The sequence below is a fragment of the Paroedura picta genome, chromosome 3 (assembly GCF_049243985.1).
Source record: "Paroedura picta isolate Pp20150507F chromosome 3, Ppicta_v3.0, whole genome shotgun sequence".
Taxonomy (NCBI): Eukaryota; Metazoa; Chordata; class Lepidosauria; order Squamata; family Gekkonidae; genus Paroedura; species Paroedura picta.
The window spans coordinates 177,255,911-177,268,475 of record NC_135371.1 but is presented as its reverse complement, the minus strand read 5'-3'; the positions used below and the strand labels follow the sequence as shown (position 1 = coordinate 177,268,475).

At 53.5% G+C, this 12,565-nt stretch overlaps 1 protein-coding gene across 1 annotated transcript in view; it reads right to left on the bottom strand.

The window, feature by feature from the left end:
• KANK2 (KN motif and ankyrin repeat domains 2) overlaps positions 1-12,565 on the bottom strand; it is a 48,951-nt gene continuing 36,386 nt past the window's right edge. Inside the window, exons 4-13 of the mRNA XM_077329986.1 lie at positions 10,831-12,366; positions 8,622-8,726; positions 8,425-8,533; positions 7,856-8,104; positions 6,113-6,200; positions 5,464-5,683; positions 4,178-4,320; positions 3,139-3,339; positions 2,342-2,437; positions 1-1,572 (exon numbers count right to left, since the gene is read on the bottom strand). Of these exons, the coding sequence (XP_077186101.1) occupies positions 1,522-1,572; positions 2,342-2,437; positions 3,139-3,339; positions 4,178-4,320; positions 5,464-5,683; positions 6,113-6,200; positions 7,856-8,104; positions 8,425-8,533; positions 8,622-8,726; positions 10,831-12,366 (2,798 nt within the window). The 3' untranslated portion in view covers positions 1-1,521. The remainder of the gene's footprint in view (positions 1,573-2,341; positions 2,438-3,138; positions 3,340-4,177; positions 4,321-5,463; positions 5,684-6,112; positions 6,201-7,855; positions 8,105-8,424; positions 8,534-8,621; positions 8,727-10,830; positions 12,367-12,565) is intronic.

Here is a 12,565-nt window from a genome sequence, read left to right as displayed (position 1 = left end):
GACATAGTAACAGAACTTTATTTTTGATGGTTACAAATGGCATTAACTGCATTTTTAAAATGTAGAAATATATTGCGATCATAAAATAGATGTATGTATATAAAGCAATATTCCTGATACAAAATTCAAAAGAGCTGAAAGATATAATTTCCTTTGAGGCAGCTAAAGAAAAGCAGCCATCAAGAAGAGAGACGTAGACCACACGTGTTCTGAACAATGAGTTATTTCGCCCTAAATAAAAATTTAAGTCAAACACGTGCCTACTAGCTTTTGCTAGAAAGCTACTACTAGCTTTTGGCAGAATATTAACTCTGCAAAGAGATCCGCTAGCAAATTTGCACTAAAGATTCCACATTATTGAGAGGTTCTAGGATCCACTTTTTGTATCTTGCTGCCTCTGGAATTCCTAAACAATGTATACTAAAATTGTGCACGCACATGAATAATGGTATACTTGTTCAAATATGGCGCTTTTAAAACAACCATCAAAATTCACTCTTTATTCTACTATTTCCCTCCTCATTTGGTGACAAAGCAATATGTTTTAGCACTTTAAATCCCAATAATTAAGTGAAGTTAAGTTAAGGCTCCAACTTGCAAAGCAAATGGAATATCAATTTTTGTAGAGCTGCCATGAAAAGAGCACATGGACAGGTGCAAAAACAAATATTCCCCGGGGCCACGACTCCTCTAACATTTCTGAACATCTTTTAAAACTATTCCCTTGTTCAGTGGCCAAATACAAGAATTCGTTCTGCAAAAAACATTGTATTTATTTTAAACTTAATATTCATTTCAGTTGTTCTGCAAAATTCCTTTGTTGCAGTTTTATGTCAACCCACACATATACACACACCGAAAACCAAACTAGAAACGCTTCTAGTCCACTCCTTGGGAAGCTTCTCTGTTCTTCCATGTCAAGCAAGATAAGGCACACAAGGCAGCATCCAAAAATCATTTCAAGTAGGGTCATTATGAGGAAAGGATGTCTTACATTTTTTTTTTAAAAATGTAAAAGCTTCTGTTGAAGGACTTGCTTTAAAGTCCTTCAGCGGCCTCTGTGAAAACAGTTGTCAGCCACATTCTCCAAAGGGAAAGAGAAGTGAATGGCAAAGAGATGGGGAGGGGCTTGTGTGCCCAGAGAGAGCTCCTGCCACCTCTTCTTGATGGTCCAGCTCCTTGGGTCCCCCAGCTGCCAGAACTGCCGCTGATGAAGGCTTGCTGGCTACACGGCAGCATTTCTAATATGTCTGCTGGAAGCACTGCCTGGCAAAAGGACGACCCCCCCCCCCCCCCAAGGCACAGACCATGTAATCAACAGGAGGGAGTGGGGAAGGCCACGGAGAATCTGCAGTCCTTCCTTGGGAGCCCTGCAGCACCCCTGTGGGATGTTCCGGAAGGAAGGTCTTGCTTCCTTGCTTCTTGAGCAGCTTACAAACCCTCTTCTTCTCCGAGCAGAGTGACAGAAACCCCTCCCCCCGCTCTGTCTGGTGCCGAAAAGTCCCAGCTGTCCCTTCTGGGCTACGGAACTTCGCCGTCCCTCTCTGTGACATCTCCGGGCTTCAGAGTTCCCTAAAATGGGCATTTCACAATTAGTCTTCAAACACCTTAATCCCTTTCCCTGCCTTATTGGGCTGATGGAATCTTTCCCCACCCCGTCCCTTCGCAGGCTCCGCTCAAAGCCGGCAGTTTCCCCACAGTGTCCAATTATATGAGCAGGAAATCCCAGATTTCCCAGGTGGACTAGGATGGTAGGCAAAGTACGGCAGAAATCAGCCCAAAGGATTCTTTAAGCAACAGCTCAAGAACAGTCCTAATAAACAGGCTCCGTCAGATGCTGCCTACAGCTGAGAAATGCTCAACTTTGAGAATCAGGTGAGGAAAAGCTGCAGTCAACTGAAGTGGGTGAGATGGGGGGGGGGATGATATTGTTATAGTTTATTTATTAGATTTATTCACAATCATTTAATTGACTGTGTATAAATAAATAAATAAAGATAAAGCATCTGATATCTAATTCCATTTTTCAGACTGCTCTAAACGCATGATGATAGCAACTGAGTTAAAGAAGAGAAGAGAGGAAGGGGCTGAGCGGGGAGGCCAGGTGGAACAGCTCTGCTTTCTAGGCCCTGCGGAACTGAAAAAAACTTTCTGTCTCAACTGAAAGCATGTTTCCCCACCAGGCCAGAGCCAGGGCAATAGAGACCCTCATCCTGATTGACAACAAGCACACCTGCAGCAGTGACTGGTTTCACCTCCCCCCCCCCCCCGTCCCTCCCTCACAATAGCATTTCTGCTGCCCCCCCCCCTGCCCCCAGACCTGCAGCTCCCGGCTACTTACCCCAGCAGAGGTGGGTTGGTTCAGATGTGCATGCAGCATGAGGGCGATGTTGTTCTGCCCCGCTTCCAGAGCAATAGAAAGAGCTGTGCTGCCATCCTGCCAGATACAAGGATAAAAGGTCACAGCGGCAGCCGCAACACCAAGGTGGGGGGCAGGGGGGGAGCCTGCCTGTGCCGGCAGCGCTGGTTCCAGAACCAATGTTCTTGCATCGTGGGCAATGCAGGGGTGTTTGAGCTGCAGCTTTGGGGCAAAAGCTGTTGACATCTGTCTATCTAGCAGGCCAAGAAGCCCCCATTAGTAGGCCCAGCCTAACAAGCCAAGAGGCCCTCGTTAGCAGGCCCAGCTTTGCAGGCCAAGAAGCCCTCTTTAGCAGGCCCAGCCTAGCAGGCCAAGAGGCCCTCGTTAGCAGGCCCTCCACCAGGACCCTTTGCCCTGGGCCATCTCCCCTTACCTACTGCTGGCTCCAGGCACTGAGGTGCGTCTGAGAGCAAAGAGGCTAGAGTCCAGGGATGGAGGGCAGGAGCTGCAGGGGTAGGGCCTGATTGGCCCTATTCCAGCTTGAACCGCCGGACACGTTCCTGATTGGCCCTATTCCAGCTTGAACAGCCGGACACGTTGCTGATTGGCCCTATTCCAGCTTGAACAGCCGGACACGTTCCACCATATACCTTTAAGTCCTGTTTGACTTACATGCTCTTCTTAAGTCCCCAGTACAAGTGCCTAAAGACAGCTAAGGTAATTGGTTCACATTTCTCATTCCCCAGGTCAGCCCAAGAGCAACTCCAGGCAGAACTCACCTGGTCAGCGAGGGTGACATCGCAGCCTGCAGTGGCCAGCAACAGGCGGACAATCTCGGCGTGACCATGCTCACAAGCGCACATGAGTGCTGTGGAGCCATCATCATCTTGCATATTGACATCTGCTCCACTGGCCAGAAGTGAGCGCACCATGTCCTGGCGCCCATGACTGACGGCGAGCATCAAGGCAGTCTGGCCTGCCTGCAAAGGGGAAAATTGGAGCTGAACACGGGGCAGGGAGGGGGGAAGAAGCCTGCTCCAGCCTTGGCCCCCTAGAAACCTTTCATGCCTACAAAGCACAAGATCTTGAAGCGGTCCAGCCTAAGCCTCTGCGGGGGGGGTCTCTATAAATGTAATAAATCAAATAAATAAATCACACTTGACTGACAGGCGCCACAGTCTTGGCACTGCTTTGCTTTGGCTTGGGAAAGTGCAATGGAACCAAAAGTGCTGAGGAAAACAGCCAAGGGGGTCACAGGTGCTGCTGCCACTGGGTGCGTGGGAGATGCACATGTGCATACACAAACACACTCTGTCTCACAGGGGAGGAACGAGAACTAGAGATGGGGAGGGGGGGAGCTTGGCTCAGATTCAGTTGCAACCCCTGATTGTCCTGCCATGCCAACAGGTTTTGGGGTTCACCTGCGTCCCCTTCCGTCTTCCTCATTCAACCATGTGTGTCCAGACAGCAGTTTCTGGGTCTGTGGCAACTGATGGTTGAAGGGGTAGGAAATAATAAACTAAACTCCAGGGAAATGCAGGCAACACGGGGCTGTTCTGGGCGTAGCTCACTTCAGTATCCCATGAATGCTGACTGCCAGAGAGGGGGGCTGAGCCTGTGGATTCCTGAGATGTGGCCACACAGTGACAGACATCCTGAGCCAAGCCCAGAAGAGCACTTGTGTTAAGCACCTGTGTAGGTGACTGTGAGCCTGTCGCCCAAGTGGGAAAGCTGGCAAGTCCAAGCAACAGAACGCCTCCCTCCATGGACTTGTTTGGCCACCCCCCCCCCTCATGAGTGGCCCTGGAGACTGGGTACCTGGCTGGCTTTGGCGTTCACGTCACCCCTTTCCAGTAGCTGCAGGATAGTCTCCATATCGCTCTCCGAGCGAGTGGCAGCCAGCGCCGTGAGCATGATGGCTGTGTAACCGGCTTTGTTCTGTTGGTCCACATGACACACACCTAGGGGAGGGAGGGAGGGGGGTCAGTGGAAGCCGGCTCCTTCCCTCTCCCCAGCCCTCTTGTGGAATGGGAGGCATGGAGCCAGAGGGTCAGGGCAATCCAAGGCCGGGCGGGGAGATTCCTGGCAGGTACTTGTCGGACCCAATCTGAAACAACCTCCCCGATGACCGCCTGCATTTCCTCTCTAGAAGTTCTTGAATGGCTTGTGTCACTCTGAACTCCCCAGAGCTTAACCCAGATCTTTTTCCCGTGACCCTCTGCACAGAGCGACGGCACCTGTCCCCCATGGGTGGGGGTTCTCAAGATCCAGCCCATGTAACTTTTAAAAGCTCGCAGAAGGGGCTACCACAGGTGGGGGCAGACTGCAATGAGCTGCAATGAGCTGATGGAGCAGCAGGTCCATCTAGACAGGAGGGAGGTCCAGAGAGGGCTTCTGAGATTGCCTTCTCGTGGTGATCTGGCCACATGGATTGAGACTTCTGTAGCCTTGAGGCTACTTAACTGCTATAATGCACTTTAAATGGGACTGGCCCTTGTGTGTCCTCCTGGGTCAGACCAGTGAGGGTCCATCCAACCCAGCCTCTTGCCTTAAACAGAGGACAACTATTTCCTCTTGAGGGCCAGCAGCAGGGCAGGGAGGCCAAGGCCTTCATAAGGATGTTAGAAGCGCCCTGCTGGATCAGACCAGCAAGGGTCCACCTAGTCCAGCCTCCCGTCTCACCCAGGGGCCAGTCAGTTCCTCTGCAGGGCCAACAACCGGGCAGAGAGGGCGAGGCCTTCATACGAACATAAGCAAAGCCCTGCAGGACCAGACCAGTGAAGGTTCACTCCCTTCTCACCCTGTGGCCAGCAACAGGGCAGAGACATGCCAAGGCCTTCCCCTGATAAGGACCTCAGAAGAGGCCTGCTGGGCCTGCCCAGGGAGCGTCCGTCCAGAGGCCAGCCAGTTCCTCTGAAGGTCCCACAACAGGGCAGAGAGGCCGAGGCCTCCCCTCCTGCTGTTGCCTCCCGGCACTGAGGGCAAAGGAGCAAGGGCCTGGCTGCTTGAGTCTGGTGGAGAGGAGGCATGCAATAAAGGGAGGGAGGGAGGGAAGGAGGGAAGGGCCTGCCCAGCGCGAAGGAATGCCAGGCAGGTCTACGCACCTGTCCTGAGCAGCTCTGCAACCACAGGGAAGTTGGAATGCGAGACGGTGTAGTGGAGGGCTGTGTTGCCGTTGGCGTCCGCCATGTTGATGATGAACTCCAGCAGCTGAGGGGAGACGGCCTGGAAAGCCTCCAGGTGCAGAGAGACCCACTGCGGACTGGCATCTTTGTGGCAGGAAAGCCTCAGCCAAGAGTGAAGCACGGTCGCATATGCCACTTTCTGCAGCCAGGTGGGGAAGGAAAAGCAATGGTCAAGCAGACAGGCAGGGCATGGGGGAGGCTGTGGGGGGAACAAGTCAGCCAGAGGCAGCAGGAGCAGAAATCGGACATTCACAGTTACTTCATTGGTGGATTTAACTCAGAGTGGACTTTTTTGCCTGGGAGACAGGTCCAGGCCCACGTTCCAGGGTGAGAGTGATATTATCTTGGTGCCGCCCCACTGCAGAGAAGATGTTGCTTCTGAAAAATGGGGCAGGGGCAGGGAAAGGAGGTCTCCTCTCCATGAGAGCCAGTGACAAATTATCTCAAGACTGTCTGCTGGAAGGAGCTCTATATGGATCTCCCCTCAAAGCCTGGAGGCTTCTTCCCAGATGGGAGTCTCCCTGCCAATTAAGTTCTTTCCCACCTCGAAGGATTTCAGAACAAATACCGTGGCCTCCTCCGTGGGAGCATCAGGGCTCTCGAGGTACTTCTGCAGGACTTGACAGGCGGAGAGCAGCTCCTTGCTGACCCCCTTCCTGGAGAGAGAGGAAGAGAACGGATGCAGGAGGGTCACTGCTACAGTGATCCTGCTTGCAGGCTTCCTGGAGGCCACGGTGTGAGGCAGGATGCTGGGCCTTTGGTCTGACCCAGAATATCTCTGATGTCCTTATTCAAACCAGGTATTTCTCCCACACCCTTCCCTTCCTCCCACCAGCCTGCCCTTTTCTGCTCCCTTTCCCCGTTTTCAGCTTTCCCTCTTGACCTTTGCTCCTCACCCTGCAGATTTCTCTGTCCTTTTCCCAGTCTCCCTCCCTCCCCCATGCTGACACTCACTGAGGCTTGCCTAGCAACCTTCCAAATGGCCACCGAGATCCCACATCACAATCTTGGGAGTGATATTCTTTCCGCAAAGAAGCAGATAGTGCTTCTAAGATTTACGGATTTTCAAACTTAGAATGCACCCTGAGTTGAAAAATATGCCCTAACTGTACATGGCACCACTGCACAGATTTTTTGATCTACAGTGCTAAGCCAGTGGTTCTCAACGACTCTGAGTTGGCGGCCCCAACTGCAGTGGTGGGGTTGGCATGTGCACAGGCAGCGGGCGCTTGTGCGCATGAACGTGCAGGCACACAATGGGTGGGTGGCATGGAGGTGGCCATTGCCATGGCTCCTCTGCTGCCAGCCGCTGCCACCTGCTGCCTGATGCTGCCCGCTCGCTCCACTTGCAGCTGCTTGTGACCACTGCCTGCTGCCGTGGCAACCAACCTGGGAACCCCCTAGAAGGGGGCAGGGGACCCCAAATGGGGGCCCGACCCACAGATTGAGAACCACTAATCTAAGCTATTGCTCAGCTGAGGGGGCTGCAAGGAATTGGCAGGGAGAGTTGCCGCCCTCTCCTCCTTTTCAGCTCCACCTTTCACTTGCTGGCTTTCTCTTGCTGGCATGAGGTGTCCCAGCAGGTGGGGAGAAGGAGATATCCCTGCCACCTCCACCTGGCAAGCACTGCTTGCTTACTTCTTTACCTCCTGCATGGGGCCAGGTGCCTGGAGAGATGGAAGAAAGAGAAGCAGCAGGAGGGCTGCCTCCTCCTCTGCCCTCCACCATGTCCACTGCTGCCTGGCTGCCTTCCCTGCTGTCCCTCGCTGGATGGAGGCTGTGGACTGGAGACGGCTGCTACTCTGCCTCCTTGTCCTGGCCACTGCCATGTGTCCATCAGCCACCTTTCTGCCTGGGGGCAGTGATGACAATACCAGCAGCAGCAGCCAGCAGCCAGCAGCAGCAGCAGCCCCGATCCTCCTTGTTTAGTTCCTTCTTTCCCCCCAGGCCAGTGGCCTGTGCTCACTGCCTGGATTGTTCCTCTCTACAATCGGCGTCTGGCATCCGGCATCCCAGCCACTGCAGCATCCTGAGACATTTTATGCCCCAAGTGCATCAAATGCTTCTGTGCTTTTTTATTATTAGTTCTTTCTGTAAATGTGGGCATTTCCCCCATTTTGTGAAAGAAAATGTGGCCCCAATCTTTAGATGCAATAATATGCTAGCTATAACAAGTGGGGGACGCCTAAGGGGCCGTAGGGTGTGCAGTCTGAGAGTCGCACAGTCCTGAACGTGACAGCTGATGGTCAGACCACACTGCAGTGCAGGCCCCTGCAGGGATCCACGGACCAGTTCCAGGAGAAGTTCTTACCCAGCGTTGCCCTCCTGCTCCTCGCTTGCTGTTGTGGGTCTTCCTTCCCCTTCAGCGGAGGCTCCCCCAGGGTGAGTCGTCTCTGGGGGCGGCGTTGGGGGCTCAGCCGCAGAGGCATGCCCCGTGAGGAGGAGAGCTTCGCTTGCCTCATGGTATTCGCTCTCCGTGCTCTCGTTGTCCGAGATATTCTCTGCTGTGCTGGAGTCTTCAGAGGAGGAGGAGGAGGAGGAGGAGCAAGAGGACTCATACCTGCCGGGGAGGAGGAGGGGGAAGCAAGTGAGAAGGCCCAAAAAAGCCCAAGGAGCCAGTCCTAATCCTTCTCCCGGAGCAGAGGAGAGAATCCAATATTAGCCAACAAATCACTTCTCTGGGGAAGGTTGCGTGCCTATTCCAGTTTGGAGCCCCCACAAGGGGAACGGAGAGCGAGGGGTCGGAAAGGCAGCTTCCTGCAGAGCCTAGGAGGGGTAAACCGGATAGTGCTCCAGGGGTAGCCTGGGCCACAACTGCCCTCCAGAAGGCCCGATAGCCTCCCATGGGCTTGGGCTGTGGGAAGGGAGATGTTGCCCTACCTGTTGTTGACTCCCGGCAACTGGAGGTGCTTTGGGCTGCCCCTAAGACCTGTGGGGTCCTCCTCCTCCTCCTCCTTCATGATTGATTGGAGCCCTACTGTGATTGCGGCTATGGGGACGTGGAAGAAAGGGCACTGTGGTCAGAGGAGGCCTCTGTTGAAGATCCTGCAGCCAAATGCCCACTTCCGTCTCCTTACCTGGGTCCTCTGGCGCGCTGGGTGCATCTGGACTAGCCTCCTGGGCGCGGCAGATAGCGGCTGGCTCCATGCAGTGAGGAGCAGGAAGTGAAGGGCCAGGGATCTCTGGAAGAGGACAGTCAGTGGCATCAGCCTGAGCCCCTTCCCCCCTGCAAAGCGGTCCTCACCCTCTATGCACAGACTCCTCAACTAGGGCTTCGTGAAATTCTGGGGTTTCTTGATGGCCCTGGATGCGTATCCTGAATGGGTGGGCGTTAATTTTTAATATATTTTTTGAATTTGCAAAACATGTATTGGGTGATATGACCATATACGGTCATGTGAACTCTTCCTGCCCTCCCAAAATGGCCAATGACGGGCCTGGAGGGTTTGGAAGGGGAGGGGTCTCGGGTGGGCATGCCCACAGCTCTGCTTCGTATTCTTCATGTCATTTCTGGGGTTTCTCAGAGCTTGAAGAACGCCTCAGGGTTTCGCAACAGCAGAAAAGTCAAGAAAGGCTGCTCTATGGGATGCTGCCGTGTCCTGCCCTCGGGTGCGTCCTCCTCAGTAGGGCGGGGTGTGTGTGTGTGTGTGTGCTTGCCACACCCTGACTACAGCCCCCTGTGAACCAAAGGGAGGACTGTGCTGTCCTCTCAGTCAAGGGTCGCTCATCGGGGTGAAAAGCTGCTAGCAGAAGAACAATCCAGAGCTTTTTATGCCCCGCCTTCCACACTGGTCAGAGCATGCTGCAAAAAATCTGGGAAAGAAAGACTGCTTCCAGTTTACCCAGCTCCTGGACACCACCATGCAGAGGATGCTCATCCAGGAGAAGAAACCATTGTCTTTCATGGCTGTAAGGAAAGCCATTTTTAAATTTATTTTATTTATTGACTGCAGCTCCCAGGCTAAGCCAGCTCGTGGTGGATTACATTTTTTTAAAAAACCCATAAAACAATAATAAAAATATAATTAATTTTTTGAAGTGATGCAAGATGTAGAATTTCATTGGTCAACTGAGCGATCAGTTAGTAGCTGATCAGCTCTGTTCAGGAGACCATGCTCCCCGTTCTTAGGGACTCCTACCTAAGGCTCCCTCGGGCTGCTGGAGCCCCAGACACATCAGCAACAGAGAAACGAACAAGATGGCCAGATGGGCTGGACAGTCCCCATGGCCATCTCTTTGTTTCCTGTCTTGTACATGGCTTGCTCAGGCTGCTCCCTTTCCAAAAGGAGGACTTTAAAGGGGGGGGGAACATCTATTGAGGGCCAAGATATTTCACAACTGAAGTTTACATTCTTTGATCTCATCCTGGGAACGAGAGTATTTTAAGAGCCTCTTGTTGTACAGGGCAGGCTATAAGCAGCTGGAAATAATCTGCATCTTAAATACACAAAACCCTTTAAATAGAAGTGTTGCAGGGGATGCAGAGGGAACTTGGGAGAAGAGGCGCCAGTGTTTGTCTCTCGTGGCCCTTCCTAGCCGACCCAGGGAATTGCTAATTGCCACTGTGGGATGGGGGGTGAATTTCCTCCAGGCCAGGCTGGATTCTGGACAGTTTTGGTGGTGGTGGGGGATCACTTGGGCATGAAATTGGGGTCACCGTGGTGGGCAGGGAGTTGTGAGTTGCTGCATTGTGCAAGGGGTAGGACTAGATGACCCTGGAGGTCCCTTCCAACTCTATGATTCTATGATTTTGCTGTATATTTGCAGCTGGCAGAGAGGCACTAAGAACTGTACATGTATGACTGGTGAGCCCAGACAAGGGGAAGACAACAGTGATGACACTGGAGACACTTCAGAGTCAGAACTTTTCCAGACCTTCTGGCCTTGTGGGCCGCTGAGATTAAGACCTTCTTACGGTCTTACTATGTTCAGTCCAGCCCCAGCAGGACAACTCTTCCGCACACAATGAATGCGGGGAGGGGGGGTTGGCGTTGGACGTCCTCCTTCTCTCTCCAGCAGTGCCTTGAAGACCAACTAAAGCTGTGGGAGGGGAGGAGCTCCCTGCTCACCTCTTCAGGTACCCCTAACTTACAAAAACACATCCCTGCCACAAATTGTGTTTGTCTTGAAGGTTACTGGACTCTTGCTCTTTGCTGGTGCTCTGGACAACCCACGAGGTCCGCTACCCATCTTGACCTACCAGTAGTTTGGATGTGTTAGAATAATTATTGGGCTGGACTGGGGGGAAGGGAAACAAGGCTGCTATTTTCTGTAATTTCGCCCTACCTGGCTTTCCCGTCCTGTCCTCCTCTGTGCCGACAATGCTGATCTTTTTCACCGAATGGAACGTGGTTGTGGGGGTCACAGGGCCGGCCTGGATGGGGAACGTGGTCTCCATCACCTCTCTGCTGTGGTACGTGGGACCAGGTGGCAGTGTGGCTTGCGGTGTTCCCAGCTCTTTGCCTGCCAAGGACCTGTGGCTAGTGCCAGGCTCTCTGGGCTCCGTACTTTCGGCCTGCTGTGGCTCATGGCCTAGTCCTCTCGAAGGGGCAGTGACCACCTTGGGCTTGCTTTCCCCCTGGGCAACTTCAGCCATGCTCTTATCGCTGGGGGTGACCTCACGGGAGGACCCTTTGTCCCACGGTTCCGGACCCGCTGGCCCCGCTCCCCCTCCCACCAGGCCATTTCCGTTTCCTGTGGACGTCCACTTGTCCTTCTTCCCCTTGCCCGGATGTTCCATCCTCTGGTGCGCAGTCTGGAGCTCTTGGAGTGCCCTCTTCAGCTGCCCTTCGAGGACGGCAATCTTGGCTGACAAAGCGTGCGCTGATGGGCTCTGCTGCTCCTCCTCCCTGACTCCCAGCTCCTCCTCCCGGACTGCCACCGCCACATCACACTTCCCCCCCTCTGCCTCTTCAGCCGACACCCCCACAGCCACCGACCTCACCACCTTCTTCTCTGGACTGCATCTGGGTTTGGGTCCCACCGTGCCCTCTTCTGGGTTCCCTCCAATCCCTTCCTCTGGGATGTCTATGTAGAGTTCCCCTCGGGACCTGCTCTTGCTGAGCCCCCCCAGGTGGCCCAAGAACTTCTGGCTTTTGAGCTGGACGCTGAGCTGCCGTTTTTCCTCCTGCAGCACAGAAATTTTCACCTGGAGCACTGGCACCATCTTCACCTGCTCTTCCAACAGACGCAGCTTCTTCAAGGCTACTGCCATCTGCTCCCGAACATGCTGCAGGTGTCCTGGAGTCAGACAGACTGGGGTGGACAACCCAGAGCCAACAGGTGTGAATTGTCCAGGAGCACCCAGCTGTGAACCATTGTGGGAAGTCTGGCGGGACAAGCTTTGGCTTCCCACCAAGGAGCTGGTGGATCCAGACATGCTGTTGCTAAGGCTTCTGAGGCCACCAGGCCTAGTCCTCTCCTCCTCGCCTGCACCTGCTTGGTCTTCTAGCTTCTTCCTGGCATCCAGCAAGGTCTTCTCTACGCGGGCATTGAAGCTGCTCGATGTGGCATGGCTATACTGAGGGTAGAAGCTCCGCCCACAATAAGAATAGGCTGAGTGCTGGCTGTCCATGCTGGCGTTGGAGCAGAGCGACTCCGTGGAAGTCCACCAAGAGCCCGTGTACCCATAACCCCGTGGCAATGAGCTGTAACGTGGTCGGCGGTGGACTGGAATGCGCTTGATGGTGTGGCCTTTCTCAATGTCATCCACATATTTGAGAAAGTCCAGGTCCAACCGGTAGCCATATGGGGTCTCCACTGAATAATGCACATCTGGATCCTTCCCATGGAAGGATGTAGCAGAGGTGGGGTTGGTTCTTCCTGCACAATGCAACAGGGAAACAGATCAGCTTAACTATTTTCATTGTTTAAAATCTAGCTCTGCACCCCATGGATGGGTGGATGGGTGGATGGGTGGATGGGTGGATGGGTGGATGGGTGGATGGGTGGATGGGTGGATGGATGGATGGATGGATGGATGGATGGATGGATGGATGGATGGATGGATGGATGGATAGAT